The 22,705-nt window shown below is 40.2% G+C and overlaps 1 protein-coding gene across 5 annotated transcripts in view; it reads right to left on the bottom strand.

The window, feature by feature from the left end:
* RAPGEF6 (Rap guanine nucleotide exchange factor 6) overlaps nt 1-22,705 on the bottom strand; it is a 251,129-nt gene that overhangs the window by 144,754 nt on the left and 83,670 nt on the right. For all 5 annotated transcript variants that reach the window (XM_033926955.1, XM_033926960.1, XM_033926957.1 and 2 more), the window contains one exon: nt 11,791-11,934. In XM_033926955.1, coding sequence (XP_033782846.1) covers nt 11,791-11,934 — 144 coding nt within the window. The remainder of the gene's footprint in view (nt 1-11,790; nt 11,935-22,705) is intronic.

The raw sequence follows: 22,705 nt of genomic DNA, 5'->3' as shown, positions 1-22,705 counted from the left end.
TCGAGATCAGAGAGCTCCCATCAGCTTGTTGTACCTTTGCCATTAAAAACGAGGGAGTCTGCATTTTCCGTGATGGGACCTCTGGAATGGAATAAACTTCCAGTGGGGTTGCAGCAAGGTAAATACAGCATCAGTTTTAAAAAGTGATTGAAAACTTTTTTCCACGCATATAATGGGTAATAACGAGTGTGCAGTGCTATTCAGAAGCTAAGGGGAGGGGGGGATTTGGGGAAAGTTTATGTTTTGAGGTTTATGTTGTATGTATACTGTAGCCTGCCTAGAAATACGTAATCAATCAATAAAACACTCTCCAAATATTTCATTGCTTTGGAAGCACTAGAGGACAGGAACCCACATGTGATGCTGTACATTTTAACATCTCTGTTTAATATTTATGTGCTTTCATAAAACAATCTCCACCAAGTACCACTTCTCAGATCATTATAACATCAATGACCTCTGCTCGCTGCTGAAGGATTACTAGTGTACATAATGAGAGAGGCTGCATAATCCCTATACACAGCAGAGAGAAAACATAGTGACAACAGTCGCATCTAGACTGCCTCTGAACCCCTCTTTACAAAGTCATCTACCTACCAGGGGGTAGGTGGGGGGGAGCGGGATTAAGCAACTTCTTAATGATTATAGAGCAAAATGTTGAAGGTAAGCATGGCACCTGTAATCCCTAGGTTATACAGATTTGGGAGTTCTAGCATTACAGTTTATATTTATATTCTGCCTTTATACAAGGCAGGTGATAGATAGATAGATAGACAGACGTTGTGTGTGTGTGTGTGTGTGTATATAATTGGATGTATGTATGTTTCAAGTTTCAAGTTTGACCTTTATTTGATGGATCGCTTATAATAATATCTAAGCGATGTACAGAATTAAAAACCATCAGAATGTGGTAATACAATTAGTTTACAGTCGTTACTCATAAGACAGACACAATTAGACGAACAGGAGGGGGTGGGAGGGAAGGGGAAAAGTTACAATCTTGTTCTTTGTTAGAAATTGACATCGAAGGGGAAGCACATTGGGTAATAAAGGGTTAGGAAGAATATTGGACCTAAAAGGTGGTATTTCATATGTCAAACGCGTCTTGAAATAGATAAGTTTTTAAAATTTTCTTAAACATAACAAGGTCAGTTTCGTTTTTAATGAAATTTGGAAGGGAGTTCCACAGTGTAGGAGCTTTTACAGAAAATATATCATTTCGCCTAGTGCCTATGACTTTTAATGAAGGGACCGAGAGCAATTGTGAAGAAGAAGATCTAAGAGAACGTAAAGTTTTGTGTGGGACAATCATTTTTGCAATATATTGAGGTTCATTGAAGGTTAAAGTTTTATAAACCAGGAATAAAATTTTAAACGTAATTCTATGGGTTATAGGAAGCCAGTGTGATTTAATTAATAAGGGGGTGACATGGTCAAATTTCTTTGCGTTATGAATTAGTTTGATTGCTGTATTTTGGATAATTTGGAGACGTCTATTTTCTTTTTGAGTTATATTAATTAGAAGAGAGTTGCAGTAGTCCAGTTTGGAAATAATAAGAGAGTGAATTAAAATATTGAGGGATTTAGTATCCAAGAATGTAGAGATTGAACGTAAAAGCCGTAGTCTGTAAAAGCATGATTTGACTATTACACTGATATGATCATGATAAGATAGATCTACATCAAGGGTTACACCTAGGATTTTTAGCTTAGGTACCGGTTCTATAGGAATATTGTCAAGTGTGAATGGTATTTTTTGGGATATATCTCTTTTCCAAGTGAAAAGCATGGATTTTGTTTTTTGAGTGTTTAGAACCAGTTTGTTATTTTTTAGCCAGTTTTTAATTTTTTCTAGTTTGTCATTGATGATTTTTATTTCTGCAATATTTTCTGGATTGAGAGGGTGCATTAGCTGAATGTCGTCAGCGTAAGAAAAGGTTGTAAATCCTAGTGATTGTGACATGGTGATAAGTGGGGATAGGAAAATGTTGAATAGAAGAGGAGAAAGTATTGATCCTTGTGGAACTCCAAAAGATGAGGAGAAGAATTCGGAATAGGATTCATTGAATTTAACTCTAGAGAGACGATCCGATAAAAAGGAGGTTAACCATTGTAAGACTTGGCCCTCTACTCCTAGTGATTGTAGATGATTGAGAAGGATTTCATGATCTATGGTATCGAAGGCTGCGGATAGATCTAAAGAAAAGAGAGCTACAGATTTGTGATGGTCAAGGAAGTAGTGAATGTTTGTAACAAGACCAATCATGGAATATTCGGTACTGTGATATTTACGAAAACCTGTTTGGTTTGGATGTAACGCATTAGAGGATTCAATGTTCCAGCATAACTCCAAAACACATGGACAGATTTCAACCAAACTTGGTATACATAGCAATTACTATCTGGGAACAAACACTGTGGGGGTGGGAAGGGGGTGACGTAAAGAATACAGATATTGCTTTAGCCAATGGTGTGAAGCTTGGGCAATGATGTCACACAGTCAGAATGATGTCACAGACAACAGTATATAAGGAAGTGCAGCTGTGGTGTGCTGAAGCCTAAACAGAAACTGAAAACGGAAAATTTGTGTGATGTTAATCCTCAAGTGAATGTTCCTCAAGGGAATTTATATCCGGGCAATGCTAGTTGATCAGCTAGTACATAATAAAATACAAAACCAAATGACATACGAAACATGTTACAAAGCAATCGATAACATGCAAACATCGACAAGGACTCATCACAGAAAAGCGCCTGGAGGAAGACGATCTAAATATCAAACTTCACATCAGGAGGCAAAAAAAGATGCTGCATCAACAGCTGCTTAAATTGAACCCAATCTTTCTGCTCTTGAACAAACGCTGGAAGTTTGTTCCACTCCACAGTCCTGTGGTTATAGTTCATCACTAAATTTTGAGCTCTCGTTTCTTCCCTCCCCTTCATTTTATAACCCTACCTCGGATTCCCCTACGATGGGGCCTGAACTGAAAAATAGTTTCAACACACCTTCCTTTCCTCCGACACAAAGCACTATCCATGGTTTTTGTCATTACTTCTGCTGGTGTTCCAAATAGTTTGTCACAATTTCATTGAAACGAGAGTAAAATATTGGGAGACATTTCATCCCCTGACACTAGAGTGAAGCTGGGCAGTAAAGAATATAGGGACAAATTTGTCCCCGTCCCCATGAGCTTTATTACTGGCTCTGCCTTAACCATACGAGCTTCAAACACTTAAGAACATAAGAATTTGCCTCCGCTGGGTCAGACCAGAGGTCCATCGTGCCCAGCAGTTCGCACCCGCGGCGGCCCATCAGGTCCATGACCTGTCATGTTATCTTGATTTAGCCCTATAGCCCCCTTGTTTTTATCTATACTCTTTCCATACTCTTATCTACCCTTATCTGTATCCCTCAATCCCCCTATCCCCCACTTATGATTTTAAAGTGTTTGAAGCTTGTGTAGATGAGGACAGAGCTTGCAGGAATGGGGCAGGGACCGGAAAAGAACTCACGGGGATGGGAAAATGAGTTCCCACAGGGAAAGGGAACAATTTGTCCCCGTGTCATTTTCTACTGAGGAGTATAATCTAATGGTTAGAGAACTGCAATTTCTTTGCCTCAGGTACAAACTCAGACTGTGAACCCTCTGGTGACAAATACCAACTATACCTGAATGTAAACCACTTCGATAGTTTTCAAGCTTGCAGATGACATATAAGAAATGAAATAAATAAATAAAGGTCTTGGAGTTCAGATTTCAGGTCAGGGTTTTGGTAATTAATGCTCATGCCTGCTGTCGCTTTAACTGCAGTCAGCCTATCACAAACTGAGCCCTCGGTACATGTCAACCAACATTCAGCTTCTGGAACGAGAGCTGCCATGCTGAGGATGCCTTTGCCCAACTTGCAATGTTTAAACAGGCAGACAGGCCTGAACTTTACACAAACCGCAGAAGCCAGAACAGCAAAGCAAGCGAGATGACAAGAGAAGAATCTGAGAACCAAACAATTCAGATCGCTTCTACTCTGATCAGCATACACAATAAAAGAAAGAAAAAGAGAGAGAGAGAGAGAGACTGACTGGACAAAACCATACGCTGCCTTCGTCTGGTCTGATGTCTCAGAGGCCAATGCTCAGTGCTGCTATGGAAAAGGATACAAGTACAGTAAAACCTTGGATTGCAAGTAACTTGGTTTGCAAGACAAGCAAAACATTTGATTAAATTTTAACTTGATATACAAGCAATGTCTTGCAATACAAGTACATATGGTATACACATATCACAACTGAGTCGATGGTTCTTCTCTCTCTGATATTACAAGAATGTAGTGTCCGTTCTAAATGAGCAAATATAGTATACACGCAATACGAGTACATACAGTATACACGTGTGACTGTTCTAAATGAGCGAGGTCTTGCAATACAAGTACATATAGTATTCTGTATTAAAGTTTTTGGGTTGTGGAACAAATCGTCTGAGTTTCCATTATTTCCTATGGGGAAATTCGCTTTGATATACGAGTGCTTTGGATTACAAGCATGCTTCTGGAACAAATTATGCTCTCAAACCAAGGTTTTACTGTATTCCCAAAACTGACACAATAATCTAGAATTCTGCAGAACATTTCCAGCTCCTTGTTTGAACAAAGGACATCTCAGTAATTGCTCAACAACCCAAATTAGCTAGTTTGTCCAAAGACTCAATGGCCACATTAAAGTTGAGAGTGCATTTGAATATGGGGAAAATCCTCAGGTAGTTGCAAAGAATGACACGGTGACAAAATTCATCACCACTCCCATCTCACAGATAGCCACGGGAAACCATCCCCTGTCAATCTTTAGTGTCTATCTCAACCTCAGTCTTTCTCCACCAGCATTCTTCAATACAAGACTTGAAGGTCAGTGGCTTTTCCCATTCATACTCTGATTCTTCCCTCTCTCCTTAAAGAATGACACGAGGATGGTTTCCCATGGTCAACTGCGGAGACGGGGACAACTGTCTCCATGTCATTCTCTATGGCAAATCTTATGTTCTTATGTGAACCAAGCATAGAACAATCAAGCCACTGTGACATCACTGATGAGGTTGGTTCTTAGGCATTGGCGGAATGTGGCATTATTGGCATCACAATCTCGGTTTCTTCAATCAAAAAAGGGGGTATGTTGGATAATCCACAAAAATTTTTTTTTTTAATTTATTTACACGCTAGTGTCGCGATTTTATATGTAGCTAAAATGTACCATATAGCTCCTATTTCAATTGAAACTGTTCATATGGTACCCCATTTCATCAACAAACTCTCTCAAGTGAAAAATAAACTAGGAGGTTGAAGTATCATATAAAGGCTATAGACTCAGTGTATAGAATCTTTATAACCTATACGTTATTTCAGGTCCTTATCTTGGATTAATATGTTAGCAGTCCAGTTTCTCCCAGCCCCCTCCTCCAAGTCACTTTGCATGCAAACTCATCCTCCCACACAACCATTGAAGTGATACCATGTCAGAAATGCACATCTTTCTGTAAGGTCTGACACTATCATTCAACAACAGTAAGTATGGGAGAGAGAGGCCCCGGCCCTCTTCTATCTCCCAACCCCTGCTAGCAAATCAAAGTCATCAGCCCTGCAAAATATTTGCATCTATCAATTCGTAAAATCAATCTATGCTGCCCGATAAAAGTCCCCTGCATAACGTGCTCGTTTCCCTTTGCTTAAAAAAAATAACAGAAATGAGCAAGGGTAAAAAGGCATGCAAAACTGCAGCCTTTATTTAGCTCTTAGAACATAAGATTAAAACTGCCTGCGGCTCACAGACTAGTCAGGAAATGATCAGGCCGCAGACACAGCATCTCTCTTTTCTGCAGAGGAAAAGAAAAAAAAAAGCAAACCCACAAAACAAATGCAAGAACCAAATGGGCTCTTTTTTTCTTGGCTGTGTTTCTTTCACTCTTTTGCTCTTAGCTGATACATTGTGCATGTAGAACTTAAAGTAAAATCATCACTGAACCCTCTATATCCATCACGGCTGTTTTTCACCAGGCCACAGAGTTCACTTCAGGAGAAGCTGATGCATTTTAAGCCAGTGGTTCCTAACCAGTAGTCTTTACAAAAAGAAAAGAAAAAATTTTTTTTCTGAAAGTTCGGTTCAAAGCAAGCAGATGACTAATGGTGGTGGAAGCAGCAACAATAGAATGCACGAAACAGTGAAGGCAGGAGCATGTATAGACCGAGACACCACCATTGCAACAGGAATTATTAGATGAAGGGAGAGAAGAAGAGGCAAAATGTTGTGCGGTATGGTCTGGTTATTCTCCTCTAAACACGAGTTGTGTAGAACAATGGTTCCCAACCATGTCCAATTTCTTGATGTTTAAAATTATAAAAGACTGTGGTGAAATTTTAAAATTTTGGGCAATTAGATAACAAAATAAAAATATTAGAGACCAATGAAGAAATGTGTGCCTACATACCCAATGATAAATTGGTTCCTGGACTGAGGTCCATGTAGTTGAGTCTAGAAGAGCATTATATTGGACAAGTTTTAATGAATGAGACATGTCACCTAGTTATGCCTTTTTGTACAGAAATTTTCTGCCATCAAAACTTCACAGCCTGCTATAAGATGAATGGCCATTCCAGCACTCTCTTACAGAATCTACATACAGGTGTTTGTTGTACCAGTTTACTTTCCTATACTTGTCGTGAACCATCTTATCCATAATCTGATATCCTGTGCTTTAAATATCAATTGCTCATCCCTATATTTTAATTCATCTCTCCTTAACTATTCACGTGTCTGGTTTTGATCAACAAAGGGGATCCAGGAGTAACAATTTTTCTATTTCCCACTGTGGAATGGGATGGCGTTTTCCAAAGCACATGATGGCAATAGCGTGAAAAAGCTACAGAATGGGTGCCAATTACTCCAGTCAACTATGCTATGTAGTATTTCAGCTCTAACACCTTACAAATGCATTTCACTCCAATCACCACAAGTCAAAATGCATCTTTAAAACCAACTTCAGAATGCAGAGCAAACAAGCAACATTTATCTTTTGTACTGCATGAGCATGCACAAGCAGACATTATACGAATACTCAAGGGGCCACTTATATTTCTTGACAAGTCGAAGGAAACCCCTCAGGATAGCATTTTCTTCACACAGGACAATGATATCACTGTAAAATGAGCCTAATGCCCATGGATCACATCAAAGGTCATGGAAGGACATCAAAACAGGATTAGACCAAATTTACAAGATAACCCTGAGGAGTGTCAAGATAAGTTTAAACTGGACCAAGTTAATCCATTTGAGATCTGCCTTAGGGAAGTCCTAATTATTTAAATGCTTTTTTTTTTCTCTGCCCTCCCTTTACACTTAGTTCTGACTTGTGGGAGAACCATTCCTTCCCAGTGCCATCATATTATGCCAGACTCAATACTGCTTATCGAGAGAAAAAATATTAAGTCTGTCAGGTTGAAATTGTTTCCTTAGGGCTCCTTTAGTGTTAACTGTCAACTTAAAAATTCAACTTGATTTCATTTGTTTGTCTGAATTTGTTTTTTTATTTTAAAATTTCTTTCCCACTTAAATCCTAAATGAGTCACAAACGAAACATACATAAAATGCAACAAAAAACAAAACAAAATCATCCTAATATTCTCTTCCTTTCATCCAATCAGTATATGAACAAAGAGTTATATTCAGGTACAGTAAATATTTCAAAACAGAAACATGCTAATTAGAAACACGGTGGCAGATAAAAGCCAAATGGATCCATCCAGTCTGCCCATCTTCAGCATCCAATATTTCCTCCTCTCCCTAACAGATCCTATGTGCCTGACCTACACTTTCTTGAATCCAAACAGTCTTTGTCTCCACCACCTTTACTGGGAGACTGTTCCATGCATCTGCCACCATTTCCTCAGATTACTCCTGAGCCTGTCACCTCTTAACTTCATCCTATGCCCTCTCATTCCAGAGCTTCCTTTCGAATGAAAAGAGACTCACCTCATGCGCATTTATGTGACATAGGTATTTAAATGTCTCTATCATATCTCCTCTCTCCCGCCTTTCCTCCAAAGTAAACATATTGAGATCTTTAAGTCTGTTCCCATAAGCCTTCTGATGAAGACCACGCACCATTTTAGGAACCATCCTCTGCACCGACTCCATCCTGTTTATAGATTGTAAATGAGGTCTCACCAGACTCTTTCACAGGGGCATAAATACCTCCATTTTCCTACTGGCCATACCCCTCCCTTTGCACTCTAGTATCCTTCTGGTTTTTGCCACCTTAAGATCATCACACCCAAGTCCCGGCTCCTCTTTCGTACACAAAAGTTCTTCACCCCCTTCATTTCCCATGGTCTTTTGCAGTCCAAATGCATGAACTTGCATTTCTTAGCATTAAATTTTAGCTGCTAAATTTCAGACCACTCTTCAAGCTTCACTAGGTCCTTCCTCATGTTATTCATGTGGGGAATGTGTAGTGCAGTGGTTAGAGCTACAGCCCCAGCACCCTGGCGTTGTGGGTTTAAATCCCGCACTGCTCCTTAATCCCCCAGTGCCCCAGGTACATTAGATAGACTGGGAACCTGCTGGGACAGATAGGGAAAAATGATTGAGTACCTGAATAATTTGTAATCCGCATAGAATTAATTGTAGGATATGCGGAATATAAATAAATTCACAGCATCAGGTGAGTCTGCTCTATTGCAGATTTTGGTATCACCTACAAAGAGGCAAATCTTCCCTTACAAAAACACACACACACAGAGGCTGATGCAGAAAGCAACTATGATCTTAGCTGCAGGCTTAATCAGGGATTGAGCTGAGGAATGCAGAGAACATGTGTGTGCAGGTGTTAACTTGTGCAGAAGACAGACACATATTTTATGAAAATATATGCCGATGAGGTAATTTAGGTATTCTGTGTTGTGCAGAGAGTACACTGTGCACCCATTAAAAGTGGCAAAGTGAGCAGGATTTCATATCTTATGTATATGCTCGAATATAAACCGAGATTTTTGGGCTAAAAAAATGGGAGTCTCAGTTTATATTCAAGCTAACACCATCCTGCCTCTGGTACTGCTCTGGTGGTCCAGTGATGCGGGGAGCTGGAGCTGCTGTCAATCCCTACCTCCCAGCGACTTTGTACAACTAGCCTGCCCCTCCCAGTCCACCTGCAGGTCTATCTTAGGTCCCCGGTGGTCCAGCGGTGAGGCAAGGCAGGGGCAATCCCTTCACGCTCCTGCCTGGCAGTCTCTATAGTGAAAAAATGAGTACTGCAAGATCCCGCAGTAAAGTTCACGCAATCTCACAAAATTTGCCCGGGATCTCGCAGCAGTCATTTTTTCACTACAGAGAGTGCCAGACAAGAGCATAAAAAGAACGCTCCTGCCCCATCTCACCACTGGACCACCAGGGGCCTAAGATAGACCTGCAAGGGAGGGGCAGGCTAGTTGCACAAAATCACCAGGAGGGAGGGAATGAAGGCAGCTCCGGTTCCCTGCTCTACTGGACCAGCAGAGCAATACTGGAGGTCCGCGGTGGGTCTGGGAAGGGGGTTTCAGACTGACTGTCTGTCTGCATCCCTGGACCACCAGGGCAGTACTGCAGGCCTGCTGGGAAGGGGGGGGGGAAGATTGTCTACCTGTCTGGCTGCAGAGCCAGCAGACAGGACACCAGGGAAGGGAAGAGGGGATCGCTTCTACCCTGTACTAGTACTTGAATATAAATCACTGGTTTATATTCAAGTCAACCCTTATTCCTCCTTTTGGGGGGGCAAGATTACTTCGGCTTATATTCAAGTATATACAACATCTTTCAAATTAAAGTGCTGGTTTTGTCTTCTGCAAGCAGAAAGAAGCTCATGCAAGTTTTGAAAGGCAGATGGTAAATAACAAACATGTAAGTATGTGCACATGCCCGAACAAAACTGAAAATGAAAGCACACGCTGGCACCTGTTCTTATGCATCTACAGTAAATGTGAACCTCTTGAAATTTCAAGTGGAAAACAATTTGTGCATGGCTTATATTTAGGCACCGGACAAGCAACACTAATTGTGCTGACACTTTCATTTTTTGGTCTGGACATACCAACAAGCTGTTCTTATTGCTTGTGCATATGCATCTAGAATAGTCCTCCCACATTTATCGGTCATAAAATTTGCATGTACTCAGTGATGTAGCGCGGGTGAGATATGCCTAGGGCAGTGACTCCTCTCCCCCTCCCTCGTCTCCGCACTCCCCCCCCCCGTCACGAGCGCGTGGCCCCCTTTCCCTTCCCTCGTACCTCTAGTTGTTCACCACCACGAGCAAAAAAAACTTCAACGTGTTCCTCAAATGCCTGTCAGCTCTCCCTCTGAAGTCACTTCCTATGCACGGCACCCGGAAGTGACATCAGTGGGAGAGATGATGTGGTCACGAGGAGCATGTTGAAGTTGTTGTTCACGATGGCGAACAACGAGGTACAGGAGAGGGGGGCGCACGTGGCAACGGGCGGAGAGGAGAAGGGGTGCCAGTGCCCCCACCAACATGATGCCCATGGTGGACCACCCCCCTGCTCCCCCCAACCCTTACTATGCCTCCGCATGCATTTTGCTTCCTGTATAATGAGGTATTACATTTGTGGTAAAAGCAAATGCATTCTACCGCGAGCCCCTCTGCATCACCCCTAGTCACCAACACTATTAGCACCCATTCTATCCATTTTACTGCTGTCTACGGCACAATCAGATAGAAACATCCCAGAAAACCCCCATCACTTCTCTGACAGCTTTTGTATTCTAATGCGGATGGTTTGATCTACAATGTGCACATTTCCTGAGAGTAATGGCTGAATTTCCAGCTCCTCTTGGAGCAACAGCAAAGTATGATTAACACAGTGTCACCCAGAGACTCAGTTCAAGTCACATAAACAAGACAATGCTGTCATCTGCCATCTCAATATACAGAAACATGTCGTCATTAATTGTACACAAGGAACAACTTTGTACCAAAGAGAACCAGGGGGGGGGAACCCCAACCCCCAAAACATGCATAGCTAATTAACAAATAAAACCTTCAAAACTTCTTTTCATATTATTCTGTTCACCCACGGTGAAGTAAGAGTATAACAGGTAAGCAGAGGTTAAAGCAAGTGTAATTTCACTAGTTACAGTGTTACAACCACCTGGGGGGCCGTATTCACAATTCCAATCAGCAAGCGGTGCGGGGCCAGGCTAGATGCTAAAAAGATCGCAACTGCCCTGCAGCGCTAGAGATTCGAGGAGGCAGCCGTCCAGCAGGTAATATATCAATGAGATCGGCTGGGGCGGCTTATCTACCGGTTTTAAAACATAGATCGCAGTTTGCTGTGGCCTATATATGAGGAAATACAGGAGTCATTTCTTCAAACAATTTCTCGACCCTTTCACAGATCAACTAAATGCACAGATTATGAGCTTAGATAACATTAATAAGCCCATCCCAATCCTGTTGGCCCCCAACATTCTGAGAAACTGCTAAGAGATACAAACATGGCAATTCAAAAGTCCCATTTGCTGCTTTTGAGCCATTCCTGCCCCAAAACACTTAATATTTATAGATGTACAGAAATGAGTGGAACATAAAGTTTAAAACTGTAGGGCCGTAAAGGTGGATTTAAATGCAATTCTGCCTTTTATGTCCCTCCTGAACACAGCCACAGAAAAAAAAAAACCCCAGTTAGTAAAAATGATATAATCAAGCAAAAATAAACAAACATAAAACCAGCATCCCCTCCCACAAAAGCAGTACTTACAGAGAGGTAACTGCTGGTGTCCACGTTGTCTATAATGGTCTGGCGCTCTCCCCTCTGGTTGATTTTCCTAAATCTGCGGCGAGACTGCCTGAGGATCGTGTCCCTGTGCAAGGCCTTCTCGTCATGCTCTTTGGTGTTTTCCACCTGGAACACATGTTCAGGATCCTGATTAAACATCCAGTTCTTCCATAGCAATGAGAGTCTATGAACCTTGAACAGGTTCATTAAGAAAACATGCAGGACTGTGACCCAAAAAACTCAGTCCCCCTAAAGCAGCAAATGTGTGAGCTTCTGGAGTGTCTCACACTGTTTCAGAAGACGTAGCAATGTTATTACAATGAGTTAGAGGCCATTTCCTTCCAGGAAACAGTAAAAAAAAAAAATGAGTATATATGCCCCTCACAGAAAAGTCACTTGCCAGCAACAAACATCTCCTTACAGGTCAAATGCTTTCATTAATTTAATGTTAACTTTTTCTTTTCCCTTACCAGCTAATATTTTTCTAGCAGAAAACCATTTCTTTCTTTTTGGCAGGAAACATTCATTCTCTCCCATGAGAGCACATTTAAAGTAAAGAAACGTTTACCCTCAATGGTTTGCTCTGAAATTTTCAGTACGATTAAAGCAGTACTGCTTCCTACTTGAGACAATGATGTAAAAGCAAAGAAATGTTGGATCTTCCTACACCCGAAACAGTTTATAAGACACATTATTTGTAGAATAAACTTGAAATCTAGAAAATGAGCCATGAGGTCTTGCTTGGTCTTCTCCCATCTAATTTAACCGTTCATGCACACTAATGCATTAACAAATTATTTAGTGCAAGTCTTGTTTTATTCTGGAAGCCTAAAATGAACAAAAGCAGAACAATCCCTTTGACTCCATAACCAGTTGAGTTTTCAGAATACCCACAATGAATGAGACAGATATGCATAAACTAGGAGCCTAAATTTACATACAAATATTTAATTTACATTCACTGCATATGGCCTGAAAATCCTACTACCTGTGTAGTTACCAGGACAAGTTTGGGAAACCCACAGCAAAAGAAATCTAAACAAAAGTCACTACTGTCATCTTACTTACATTACATTACATTACATTAGGGATTTCTATTCCGCCTGTGCCTTGCGGTTCTAGGCGGATTACAATATAGAAAATATCTGGGAATATTCCAGTAGAATTACATTTCAGGATAGGAGTAAGTTACAGGAACAGTGAAGAGTTATGATATTACAATTTCACAGAAGATATTACTTATTTCAGAAGATAATACATATAGTAGAAGATAATGCATTTTACAGAAGTAATACATGTCAACTCGATCAGTTAAGTCGGGTGTAGTGTAGAAGAGTTACAGTATATTCTTGATCACAGACAAAGAGGTAATATGGATGAGTGATTCCGAAGTCGTTGATTGGGAACTCATTGGGCGGTGGTTAGAGTGATGGGAGATATTTTTTGAACAGTAGTGTTTTTATTTCTTTGCGGAACTCTTTTATGTCTGTTGTTTTGGTCAGTAATTTAGAGATGTCAGAAGTGTGGAGGTTGTAGTGGAGGTTTGAACTAGAGGTCAACTGAAACCAGATTTTTCAGTTTTAGCTGAAGCTGGCCTAGCATCTACCCTCCCTTCCCCTCTCCAAGCTCCGGTAGTCTAGTAGCCAAACTGGGGGAAGCAATCCTTAGTGCTCCTGCCATCTCCACCATCAAAATGGCTGCCGAGACTGCCACTGAAGGTCTCGGCAGCCATTTTGACAGTGGAAATGGCAGGGGGATCACCCCTGCCCCAGTTAAGCTACTTGACCATCAAAGTTTCTATGGTATGCCTGAGAAGACCTATGGAAGGTTGGAGAATGGTGATTTTGATTGGGGGCAGGGGGTTGGTTTCAGCCTTAAATGCACTAGCATTTTTGGCCCAAACCAAAACATAGCTGAAAATGAATTTCGGACTAGTTTCGGTGTCAAAACCAAAACTCTGTCGGCACCTAGTTTAAACGTTAGCAAATCTGAGCTACCTGATGCTGAGTAAGGGTGTTCAAGTCAGATATTTTCATTTTCTTTGTAATTTTCTTTAATTCATTGCTTCAAGGGCAATGCCATCATTCTACTGCTCTGCAAAGTGTACGATTTCAGCAATAGGGAAAACTACTTGAACACTACTGAAAAAGGGAAAAAAACGGTTATTCCCTGTCAGTTTGGCTTAAATTTTATCAGATAAAACATAGGAAATGACAATAACATTTCTTATGTCATTTCAAACAAATGCACGTCCTTAATGCTGAGATTTCTTTTCTCTAAGTACCGTATTTTTACACATATAATGCGCGCGCTATACACGATTTTACAAACCGCGCAATAACCATGCGTGTAATATTCGTGAGCGTGTTATACAATTTTTTTTACATTGCTGATACCACATTCGGCGATGCCCATATGGCAGAGACAGCGTCGCCGCCGCATGGATCGCAACAGCATCGACTGTATCGTCTATGAGGACCGCTTGTTATTAGAATACGTTTGGCGATTTTTTGTACAGGTTACATAGTCACTTTTAAAGGATATTTTCACAGCAATGACTATTTTCACCTTTACCCCAGTGACATTGGTAGAAATAAAACATTGCTGTACGCCAAAAGTATTCTGATAACAAGGGGTCATCATAAACAATGTTATAATATACAGTTGTGGGGTGCAGTAAACCTACATACGCCAGTTTGCAGCAAAGACATCCTATTACATTTATTCCTTTAGCCCTTAGTTCTGTAGGCTGAAGTCAACCGGTCTTTCCATTCATCCCGGGTCTTTGTTAATCCTTCTACTGGTTTGGTCAGTGGGCCGACTTTATGAATGTAAGCGCCCCTATTCACCTGGTCGAACTCAAATTGCCCCGCTACGATAGAGTTGAGACTAAGTTTTTCAATTCAGAAGTTTTTATTTGGCAGATTTTAATATTTAATCAGCGGTCCAGCGGGTTACTTATAGAACATTCTAATCCCCTTCACACCAATGGGGTGGCAGAAGGAGTTTCTAGTTCAATGAGGAGCATGCACGGTATATGCGTGGGCGCGCTATAAGGAAATTTTTGTTACATAAATGCTTTGTTCCTGCATGCTATACGCATGGGCGCATTATACACATATGCGCATTATATGCGTAAAAATACGGTATTTCGTTCCCTTCTCCTCTTCTACAGCTCCTGGATATAGCCTTGAGCAAGTGGAGGACGAGTCTTTAAAAAAGTGCCACGGATAAAACGGTAAATAGACGACCTATTTCAAATCTATTATGCAAAGGCTTTATTCTCCCCGCATTTTTTGTGGTTCAGTAAGTTTATAGTGCAGGACCTGACACTTGTCTGAGTATTTTTAGTTATGTGCATACCGTGAGAATAATGAACCTGACATCAAATGTGTATGTCTAATTTAAACATAAAGTGGAGTTCCTTGATTTGGGGAAAGAAAGAGCAAGAGAGAGTGAGAGAGAGCAGTCAGTTCTGGGACAGGGGATTCCATGCATAGGCTTCTCCAAAAAAAGCCGCAATTATTTGTGTTCTGGCTTCAAGGATTTCCTGTTTCTATAAAAAGCAGGAGCATCCTTCCTTTGCTTGCTTTGATTTCTTGGGGAAAAAAAACATTTCTTGAGAGGACATCTTTATGAGGACTTTTAGATGAAAAAGCAAATCTCCTGACGCCCTGGTCCTCCCCTTTCCGTTTCCATGTTTCCTTTAATTTTTTTGTTTGCCCAACAGTTTTCTCCCATTTTATTTGGAATTCAGCTCAATCATATTTGCCTCAAAGTGAGGGTATCAAGAACAGAATGGCAGCCTCTTGGTTCAAGCAGCAGGTTGAGAATCAGAGAAGTGAGGGTTCAAATCCTGCTTCTTTCACTGATGTTCCTTTTGACCTTGGGCAAGCCATATGTATTCTCTATTGCCCAAGGTACAAACTTTGGGCTGAATTTACCTATATGCATGAATGTGTTACAAAATAAAAGCCCCATTAGTCTCAATACAGCCAACCTACCAAGTTTACATTTAGTAGTTCTTAAATGAGGGGTTTATATTTGTGCAGTAGAAACATATTTAGAGTATCTGAATTGAAATGTCCTGGTTGTAGGTTTAGACAGACAATTAATTCAAAAACAATCCAACATTGTGCACAATAATTAGGCAGCATAAAAAAAGGGGCAATCCAAACATAAAACGTATTTAGCAGATGAAATTCCCAAGGCTCCCTAAACAAATATTACAAAATGAGAAGATTAGAGTTTAGACTGGATTCATTCATTCCATTTCTATACCATTCTCCCAGTGGAGCTCAGAACGGTTTACATGAATTTATTCAGGTACTCAAGCATATTTCCCTGTCTGTCCCAGTGGGCTCACAATCTATCTAACGTAGCTTTAACCACTGTGCCAAACTTTTTACTAGGTCATGAGAAGATACTATGTTATGGAATTAAGGGAAAAGGAAAGGGAATGGGGACTTGTACGAGGGCTGTTCAAAAAGTATCAGACCTTTATTCATAAAAAATACTCGTATTCAGATACAATAATCTTATACTAATCTCCTTCAAAGTAGTCCCCTTGGGCTGCCACACACTTCTTCTGAGCCTTTGTGTTGCTTTGGTATTTCAAAGCTGATATTCAAAGTGGTGGGCACTTCAAGATTAAGTGACTTGCCCAAGGTCACAAGGAACATACACCAGAATTTGATCTTTGGGTGTAGAGGCAGCAACCTAACCATTGAACCACAGCCCTTCATCCCCCAACCAGTGAGCTGCGGTCCTTCCTCAAGGGACTGGGACTTGTATACCACCTTTTTGCAGTTCTACAACCACACTCAAAGTGGTTTACAGACATGTATTTCAAGCATTAATATTTTTTTATCAAACCATTTTTTAATTAAAAAAATTAAAGCCTGCTCCTTGGTTTACATCTTTGAGTGAATCAGGGCACCAGAAGGCATAGGTCAGAGACCTCATAGTGCAGATGTCACTCCTCTATGAGATGTTCTAGGTAGTGAAAACAAATCTTGTCTTTTCATCATGTGTCCAATTGCTTAAGTACAAGCAATGTTCCTCAGTAGGCCATTAAAAAGCAAGATTTATATCCCAGTGTTCATAGTGTTTACAGCTAAGCATGATATTGGCTTCCAAGTACAGTAGTCTTAAATTTAGTATGTTGACAGGCCTTGCTTTTGGTGAAGACCACAAAACAAAAGCTATACAAATAATTTTTATACTTTAAACACTTCAAGAGTTTTGAGAAGCAGTAAAAAGTAAGAAAATGGTTATATCAAGGCTACATAGTCTTTTTCTTATGATAATATTCAAACACACTGTAAGTAAGGTGACAGCCCTTCATTATTGTCTAATGTTAATACTGCAGTTTCCACTTGCTCAGGGCATCCAAAATCTATCCCAGTAGCCCTGTTTATTAAAGCCGAGGTCTACAGCGTGAAGCTTGGGCCAAAAATGTTTTCCTGACTTACCTGGAAGAATCACTAATCTCCTCTTTGTGGAAAAAAATAATTAACTTCTGCCATAACACATTCTGGTCCTTTAAATTAACGTGCCATTAACCAGTGAAATCTCTAAACAACAAAATCTTCTAATCCAAGCTGTAGGCATAGAAAAGTGAGAACCATAACTCCTCATAAAATAAATATTTAATATTTAAAAAAAAAAAAAAAAAAAGAAGCAAAACTGGCAACCATTCACAAGGGGGAAAGAAATTATTCATGCTTCAATTCAATCTAAAATCTGCAGTTGTAATCTGATTTTTATAAAAATTAAAAAAAAAATTGTAAAATTTGTTTTAAAACATTGTTTAAATGAACCTAGTTCAATCATCTCAACATGAAGGTGACTTTAGGAGAGGGGTAACGCGGGTATAGCGGCTCTCACAGAATATGAGCCATGCAGCTGAATTTTGAATGGATTGAAGGGGAGAAAGATGGCTGGGCAGAAGACCTGAGAATAGCGAGTTTATTTTATTATTATTTTCATTTTGTGAGATGAGTTTAATTCTAAGGGGCACTTCCTGATATTTGTCCTGAACTAAAACAAAACAAAAACTCTAAGGGGCAGGTCTAGCTGCAAATGAAATAAAAGGGGGAAAAAACCCAGTTGTTTTAAATAATTTTAAACAGTGGAGTAGTAACGGGGGGCTGCCCAGGGTGCCAGCACCTGTCCTCCTTCCCCCCCCCCTGCTCCTACTGCACCCCACCCCCCACGTGTGCGCCCCTTCCTTTCCCTCATCTCTAACATTCTCAGTGCGAGCAGTAACCCCAACCTGCTGCTCGCACCAGTGTCAGCTCTTCCTCTGTCACTTTCTAGACTCGCACCTAGGAAGTGATGTCAGAGGAAGAGTTAACGTTGGCGTGAGCAGCAGGATGGGGTTGTTGCTCGCGCCGGGAACATTAAAGAGGTATGGAAAAAGGGAAGGGATGCGTGGGGGAGGGGCGCTACCGTCCTGGGCGCCTCTCACCCTCGCTATGCCACTGTTTGTAAAACAGTTGTTTTAACAGTGGCAAATTGGAGTTTTATAGTTAAAAAAAATAAAAAAAACACACTGCTGTGTTAATTTGAATATAATAAAGGGCAGTGGGGATTTCCTGCCTGGTCACTGACCCGGAACTTCATTATAACTTGCTTCCCTTTGTCATTGCAACTAGAGCAAATAGTGGAAAGCCCCCATGGCCACAACCCAGGTTTTGGTTTTTCTTTTAATAATGAAAATTAACAGTGACAAAGAAAGCCCAACGAAAACTTGCAACTTCCTAATCGGTAAATGTGTGCATTTGGTGACTCAGACCTAAACCACACTTAAACTCTCTGTACTGAGCTGATGAGTGCTGAAATTTCACATGCAACTTTGCTGTAGGTCCCTAAAAAAAGGTGTCACAATTCAGTAAGAAAGATTCCTAATTTCACCAGAATCAATTTATCATGTACTATAAGGCAACCAGCAAAAAGAAGTGGAGTAGCTACTTAATGATGAGAGAAGTGAGCTGAAAACCAAAGAAGTCAGGTTTCAAATCACCACTTGAGATATAGGGTTAAGTCACTTAACCCTCCATACTTCAGGTACAGACTTACATTGTAAGCTCTTCAGGGACAACAATACAGGCAGTCCCTAGGTTAAGAACTGGGTTTTAAGTCGGATTTGTATGTAACTCAGAACTTGTAGATTTTAAGATGCTTTTTGCTTACCTCTGCTCCCAGCTGAGAAAAGGGTCAACTGTCCCTACCAGTGTTCCCTTTTAGGGACAGCATGAACAATCACACACTGTTCTTAATGTGGCCATGCATCATTCCTGAATCTAATGCAGGAGAAATGAAGTTTATGCCACTGGAAATGCTGCTTATTGAAATTAAATGAAGCCGCAATTGTGTTCTTAAGTACGAGTCATATTTAAGTCAGGCATATGTATTTCAGGGACTGCCTGTAATAATGATCTTGCTGTCCATGAATATGACCAACTCTGAACCATTCTCTCTCATGCATATTCATTAGGGATATCTTGAAAACCCGACTGGCTGGGGGGTCCCCCCCGGACAGGGTTGGGAACCACTGGTATAGAGTACCAGCACCTTAAAAAAAAAAAAAATGCACTTCCTTGAACTATTGAGAAAAGTGTGAGCAAACTCCTCCCCACACCTTTCCTTCTGAGTTTTCTTAACTTGTTCTTCAAATACCATGCTCAGTTAAGAGCCTCTGCTACCAAAATTTCCTGCATTCATGTGGCAACAGCCTTAAAATTGGGCAAAAGGTGGCAGACAAATATGTGTTAAGAAGAATGAATAGACTTCCTGTGTCTTTATGTTAGAGGTCAAACCTTTGCAGTTATCAAATACACTACTCTTCTCTTCAAAACAAGAAGGATGTGGACTGAGTAACATATCTCACACCAACACTGATGAAACGTTGGAGAGTTCAAGTTTGTGTTTATTAAGAAAAACACACACACACAGGGAAGCCTTTATGACTGCACAGGTGATTTCCTAGTTAAAATAATTGCAACTATCAAAATATTGGACTTTTCTAACCTGAATTTACTAAAGTGGAAAACAAGGGCGTAGCCAGATACCTATTCTTGAGTGGACCTGAGCCTAAAGTGGATGGGCACAACACCACCCAGCATCTCTCTCTTCAAACACCCCACACCACCACCACCACCACCAGTGACCCAATCATTTCTCAATTCCACCCTTCCTTCCCTCCGTACCTTTTCAACCCTTCACTGCTTCTCTAGCAGTGAACAGAAACTCATACTCACTACTGGGTCATTCCATGTCAAGTAGCCTAATACTGAACATCATCCCCATTCGACCTCCTCCAAATTGAATAAAATTTTGTGTTGATGTTCCCTATAGCCTCAAATGAAACCATGTAAAATTTTTCAGCTGGATCTCTATTGGTTTGAGATTTAAGAAGCTGTCAAATGTAGGTCACTCTTGGAGTACTGTGCTCTGTGTAACACAAAATGGCAACTTTGTCCAGCCACTTCAGCCCAACAAAGCCTCCAAGAGAATTGAAATTTGAATACAACCCCTGGCATTAACTTCAAGTGCAAGGTTTGGAATGTAACATTAGTTTACCTCCCCTTTTATGCACCAGCAAAGTAGGCAAAAAATGTTATAAAAGAAATGTAATGCCTACTTCGACAACTCATTGCTCCTGACCTATATTTTGACTTGAGTCATAAGAGTACCAGCAGTCATGGAACATGATATGCCTGTAGGATTTGCATTAAGAGACTAGCAGTCAATTGGAAGCAAAGATATAGCTATACAAAGAAATGATATTAGTGTTTTAGACAAATTTTGGCCATTTTGGGGGTGCAAATATCTAACTGTACATTGTCCAATTTATTATTTTTTTTATATCACTTGAAAAAGTATCATTTTTGCTACAAAAGCCATTCTGTTTCATATTTGACCTGGCCTTGCTTTGGCAGGAAGTTAGGTCTCAAATGTATGCATTATTCACATATGTATACATGCAGTGGTAAAAAAGGACATCTTTGGCATTCTATTGTGTAATATGAAAATGAGCTAAAGGTGTGAAATTGTGTGGTGCGTCTAAGTTTCTTGGGCTTGCCACGCTAACTCAGGTTACGACATATACTCTTGTAAATGTCCCATCAAAATGGACAATAAAGCTGATAATCCTTCTTCATTTATTCAACCTGTTAACCTGCAGCCCTGCAAATATGTTGCTTAAAAGTATGACAATTATTGGTGGATTAGAAATATCTCTGAAATCTCCTCAGAACACAATGATGCTTTAATTAACTTTTTTGCATCCACAAGGTCCTGCTCAAGCCTTTCATTAGCACTTTAAAAAAAAATAAAAATAAAAATATCGTATAGGTTTCAGAGGAAGATATTTTTTGGGTTCTTGAAGCTCCAATGACAACCTCAACAGGAAAGTAACACAGCTAATCACGAACTGTGTTCTCCAATATTGACAACAAATTTAAGACAATGTACTCAAGCTAGATGCAAGATGAGCAGCATTTGAAGTAATAGTGAAACACAATTTATCTTTGAAATTGTTACTCTTTCCTCGCCATACTGTTCCTTTGATCGCATTAATTTTTTGTCCTAATAAAAAATTACAGTTATTAGAAAGCCACAAATTTCCAATTCAACGTTTCTCTCATTATTCCAGTGTCTGACTACATCTCCAAAATACTTTAACATTAAACGCAGGTTGAAACCTTGGTGTACTTTCAGGCCTATTTTAAGCTATTAGGACTAGTGGGTCAAAAATGTGGCTCAGTGAGTTTTGTAGCCAAAAACTTGCTCTTTCAAATGGTGCAAGAAAGAAAGATTGGAGGATGTACAGTTGCGATATATCCCAAAAACTAGGGAAACAAATACAATCTCGTAGCACACTTCTAAAATTAAATATGTAGTACTGTACATGCAAAAGAAACAAACTAGAAGTGGCTAATACTTCATATGTGTCACATAAAACTGTGGTTAACACAACCTTAAAAAATAAAATTTTGAAAGTATTTACAATTCAAAAGTCAGTGCGATGATTAGAGGAGAAAAATACAGACGTTCATCTGCTCAGGCTTGTCCCATGGTCTGACATCAAGTAATCTCCGAGCACTGAAGAAAAGGATTTGTCTCTGTTTCAGTTGCGATATATGACATTAAATATAGGCAAAAATTTGCATACTTTTTTTCATTAATCTTAAGATTTATCTCATATACGAAAAGTGTAGTGAGTCTAAAGGTTTATGGGACAGTAACAGACCTTATTCTCTTCCAGTTCCTAAAATCTGAACCCTATTGTGCTTTCTGTTCAGGAGCTAAGTTGTGTCAAATATTTGACTGTGCATTCCACGATAAACTTTTTCATCAACTTTGTGATCCCCAAAGCATGCACCAATGATCTGAGTGGTATATTTAGATTCAGCACAAAATGTTGTACTAGAAATATGACTTTTAGCTTGGTCAAGCAACTATCCTTTCCACAACCTGAACCAAAAGTTGACGTTTTTTCACGAACAAAAAAAATGGCCCCAATAACGAAGCTCCTAACTTTGGGAGAAGTTGAGATCCTGCTCTAAGACTTTGCACATATTGATTTCATGTCCTATTGTACTTCCAGTAAAAAATTCATCAACTTCTGAGATAGTCAAGTGGAGAGGCCTAGACCCCTTGACATGGAATGGCCCTACTCACATCAATCCAGAGCCTTCTCTCTGACCTGTTCCTGTCATTGTAGAAACAGGAAATTGCATCAGAGGGACGTCTCTGGGCTGGCACGAGCAGCAATTATGAGTTAGAAGCATAGAAACATGATGGGAGATAAAGACCAAATGGCCCATCCAGTCTGCCACTACACCCCTCAAAAGAAAAAAAAAAATACCAGCCATACCCCAGGGAGAAG

The sequence above is a fragment of the Geotrypetes seraphini genome, chromosome 18 (genome assembly GCF_902459505.1).
Source record: "Geotrypetes seraphini chromosome 18, aGeoSer1.1, whole genome shotgun sequence".
In the NCBI taxonomy this organism is placed as follows: Eukaryota; Metazoa; Chordata; class Amphibia; order Gymnophiona; family Dermophiidae; genus Geotrypetes; species Geotrypetes seraphini.
This window is presented reverse-complemented; position numbering and strand designations above follow the sequence as displayed.